Raw genomic sequence first — 4,456 nt, 5'->3', positions numbered from 1 at the left:
GGGGGGGGGAAATCCCTGCAGGGAGCCGTGAGTGACAGTCACGGCTCTCTGCAGGGATAGATCGAGAAGTGAGCGCGCAACGGTATGTGTTCGCTCACTTCCCGATCTACGGAGCCGACCTGTGACAGTTTCATTGTCACAGGTTGGCTCAGATTATGAGGCTGAGTGAAAATCACTTGCCTCATAATTCTCCTTTAATTTACTTACAGCTTATATCAAACCCGCATTTAGGGGACACAAAACATTACTGGCTGGATAAATGACAGCCTGTATATCCTCCAAACACCAGATTCCTTATGTGCTGTAAGTAAATGAAGACTGCCTTTAGGGTTCATGCACACAGATGCAATACAGGTGTGTAGGCATACAACACAAATGACTCCTTTATCTTTGTCTGTGTGCATGGAGGGATACCATACCTCCTTGTCTCCATTGGGAAGACTTCCCTTCACTTGCTGTTGAATCAATGACAAATATGTGAAGAGAATCTCTCCGATGAGAACAGAGGTAACAATAAAAGCACATGTATTACTAGCGTGGGCAAGTGTTAAAATCTCTGGCAGGGTTTGGTGGCTGTTGGGTCATTGGGGGAGGATGTAGGGGGAAATCTGCCCAACACAAGTTTATAACCCTCCTCACTCTACCTAAATCTACAGAAAAGGAAAAAAGTGGTTGCAATTTTACGGTTTAGGTCTAACATGCCGTGAAGGAAACATGTACTAAGGGAAGATGTAGAGTGCTCTTGCTGACTTCTTTTAAAGATGCTAGTTGCCTGGATTCCCTTACCGATTCTAGAATCGGCCAAGTAACTGGCAGTTTCCAAAGGACCAGCAATGGCAGCTTGCATCTTTCTCACTGCACAAGTGCATTTTAAAGACGAGTGGGCTCAGTCAATAAGGCAGAACAAAGAGAATGACAATATTCAGTTCGAGAGGAATCATCAGTGGTCACTAGAGGTCAGTTCACTTTGTACAACTTTACTGACCAATCCTGCCAGTATACCTCATCCTGAGATTTCAGAGCATACAGTCCATAATCTTATTACCGGGTGCTGAACATGTCCTGTGTACTGTTCAATGAACTCTGTGAAACGGATATAGTCTGTTCCTAACTTGCACAGGCGGTTCAATACGCTGGTTTCACCGGGATGGAGGAATGGCAGATCTTGTGATACCTATGAAAACAACACACCATCTAATTAACAGTCGTATGAACAAATAACACAACCAATAATATACAACTACAATCTTTTTTTTTTTTTTTTTTAAGAGCCGGGGGACGTGCATCATAAAACAAACTTCCCCCTGTGAACAAAAAAAGTGAACCGTGAAATCACAGCACACAAAAACGTGCACAAAGGTGCTTGGTCCTTCAATAAAGAAGGGACCTGGAATTCCCGACCCCCGGGGTGCAAGGCTCCTGACAGGGGTTGAGATACTTTGGTCCACCAACCCGGAGACTGGCGGACCCCGATCCTTCGGGGACCTGCTGAAACAGGTCCCACCAAGTACTAGGTAGGGGGCTCTCCCGAAGAGAGACCCCCTGGTTCGGGAGGAGGCAGAGAACCCTATATTAGGGCACAGAACCTCCTCCTCTGCATCGGGAATAGGCCCCAAAGGTACCTGCACCCTAGCACTCTGTGGGTCAAAGTTTACAAAAACACAAAAATGTGCCAGTCGTGCATGAGGTGCAATAAATAAAGGAATAGTGCCAGTGCACCACGTTGACAGGCCCTAGGGGCCGAGTGCAAAAAAAAATTGCCCCGGACTAGCCATAAGGCCCGTCCAAGAGGCGTTGTGCAGAAAATGCAATGTGGTGTGTGACCAAGTGCATCAGTGAGTCAAAGTGGGTTCCCACACCCAAGTGACTTTCTGAGCACCCCTGGGACGCCACCCCCAAAGGGGCACAACACCACGGGCTCTGCCGCCTCCCAACCCTCCAGCCTCGACCAAGCTTCGTATCCATTCCCATCAGAAGGTAGTGCCGTCAGGGCTCCATCCCTACCACCGGTGACAAGCCCAGCATAACTGGGCCAGAATCTAACCAGGAGGGACTGTACCCCATCTGACACCCACCAATAACGCCGGTAAATACTAAGCCACCATCCTAATCCCTTCGAAAAGGAGTGGTGTCGTTCTTCCACCGGCAACTGATAAGAACAGATACTACACTTGATCTTAGCCAAAAGGCAGAGAAGCGATACCGTGTCACCTACGCCTGAGCTCAAGTCCCAACAACATTTTACAGGTAAGCTGACATATGCACAGGTAGAATAACTGGTGCCCATGAGGATAGGTTAGGGAGATGCTGACCAATATGAACACAATTTAGTAGAACTCTCCTGTAAAGGACGAACTTATGGTATTCAATTAAACTACTGCAGAAGAATATAATTCCTCTACCTACCTAGATGTGTATATGAATAAATACAGTGTGTGCTTTACTCTGCATGAAGTGGGAAACACTATACTACACATACTGTAAGTATACTCGTTGGTAACATGGCGTCCGTCCCCTGCCCCTCTGCACTCAAACTGGCACCTTCTCCACCTCCCCGCACTCTGCCCCTGGGCAGAATTAGCAGTTTCCCCAGCTTGCTAGTTGAGTTGACAGCACTGTAGAATCACATGTGGTAAGGGGTAATGCAAAAGGTGCATGGGGTAAAAGAGAAGGAGGTACCGGGGTGTCAGTTTAGGGAACCAGGAGGTGCCATGGTCCCCAAACTATGACACCCCAGTACCTCCTTCTCCTCTACACTTCATGCTACAGTGCTGTTAACTCAACCAGCATACTGGAGAACCGCCCAATTTTGAAGGTCAATTTTAATCCTCCTGTCCCATCGCACTCCTGACCGGACAAAAACCCAAATCCAACTGGGTGGGTGCGGTGGTGACAACGGATGCCTCCGTGAAATGTAGATAGATTAAAAGTAGTCACTCGCACTCCATGATATTAAAGTCAATGCTGTTTATTAAACAGCACTGACTTTAATATCATGGAGTGCGAGTGACTACTTTAATCTATTTACAATTTTGAAGGTCCTCTGTTGTTCTCCTGATGGTTGTTATCAAGCCTCCCCAATATGCTCTCCAGATACTCCCAAACAAGACAAGAGGCTGTTGTCTTGTGCAATGCAAGACCAGACTGTCAAAGTGACTGCCCAGGCCAGCGAATTACACTGGGAGAGCTGCTCTTCCAGTGTAATCAATGGAACTCAGTGGGAATGCAGTACTCATCAACCCACCCCCCTCCCCACCAATTGTTTCCCCAACAAGCAAAATAGGGAACAGTGAAAACTTTTAGATCGCATACATGCAAAATTATTATGGCAGATAATGAATATTTTTAAATGTGATTCTTCATCTGCCTAAGGTTAGACTATCACCTGCTTAGCCCACCTTTGTGACAGTGTTTTATGTTATGTCCATATTTATTCTATAAAATGAAGCATGGTCACATTTCCCAAAGCACACCCTCAAACTGCCCCAAATTACCTAAATCACAGGATGCCTCCCGCCGGAGTGTCCCGATAGCTCCTGTGTAGGTCCAGGGATCTGTGAATGGGAAGACTACCTGCCACCTCAGCAGGGGGACTGACATAGTGTGTGCACAAGCATGGAGGTGTCACCATTGTTTACTTCCTCCAGCACCATGAGGGAAGGTCTGTACCCCCCCTACAAACCTGATGCAAACAATATAGGAGCCTTGCATTGCGCCCGCTGATCACAGTGGCAATGCTCTGCATACGTCAATACAAAAATGTCATAAATGCAGATTTGTTAGATATTCTGGATGTATTTATTACATTTGTACAAGAGGTGGATCAAGTCTGTACATCCATAGTGAAACATTGGCTGTAGAGGAACACAACTACATTATTACAAGGCTGCATCCACCTACAACAACCCTGCTGACAAGGTGAAGGCACTGACATGACAAGATCTGCCCATTCTCCTACATCTACTACACAGGCACCCAGATAACACATGACAGCGCTCATAGACAACCTGCAGGCCGCTCCTCTTGTTCCAGGTGAAGACGCTGCCCGGGTAGCCGCTCAGGGCAAGGAGCAGTTCGTGTATCATTGTCAGGGCCCGGCTGCCCGGCCGGTCTCTCCGCACTGTTTACATCCGTCTATACCGCCACTGTTGCCCGCCAGTCTGCCGCTTGAACGGAGAGCGGACTCCACCTCCCGAAATGCACCGCGTGGCGGCCAATGGCATGACCCTGTCGGTGACTGAACTCCATTTCCCAGCATGCTCTCCGTGTATGCAGTGTTGTTGCCTGGAGACGGGGGAGGGGGGGCGGCAACGTGTGGCAGTGACTACCAATCGGACTGTCGCTGGGCTGGCTCACGTCTGTCTGCATTGTCCTGCAGGGACAGACCGTGTCGTTGATAGGTGACCCTCATTTTTAGTTTTTTAACCTTTTTCGCTGCCGGTGCGGTTTTTCATGC

General features: G+C 48.0%; 1 protein-coding gene across 1 annotated transcript in view; it reads right to left on the bottom strand.

Annotated features, from left to right (window-relative positions):
- Positions 1 to 4,245, bottom strand: part of TUBGCP4 (tubulin gamma complex associated protein 4) — a 28,312-nt gene extending 24,067 nt beyond the window's left edge. The window contains exons 1-2 of the mRNA XM_018566464.1: positions 4,008 to 4,245; positions 1,046 to 1,174 (exon numbers count right to left, since the gene is read on the bottom strand). Of these exons, the coding sequence (XP_018421966.1) occupies positions 1,046 to 1,174; positions 4,008 to 4,085 (207 nt within the window). The 5' untranslated portion in view covers positions 4,086 to 4,245. The remainder of the gene's footprint in view (positions 1 to 1,045; positions 1,175 to 4,007) is intronic.
- Positions 4,246 to 4,456: the final 211 nt, after the last annotated feature.

Source organism: Nanorana parkeri, unplaced genomic scaffold (assembly GCF_000935625.1).
Source record: "Nanorana parkeri isolate BGI_ZX_2015 unplaced genomic scaffold, ASM93562v1 scaffold951, whole genome shotgun sequence".
NCBI lineage: Eukaryota > Metazoa > Chordata > Amphibia > Anura > Dicroglossidae > Nanorana > Nanorana parkeri.
The sequence above is the reverse complement of the archived record's forward strand: the minus strand, read 5'-3'. Positions and strand labels throughout refer to the sequence as shown.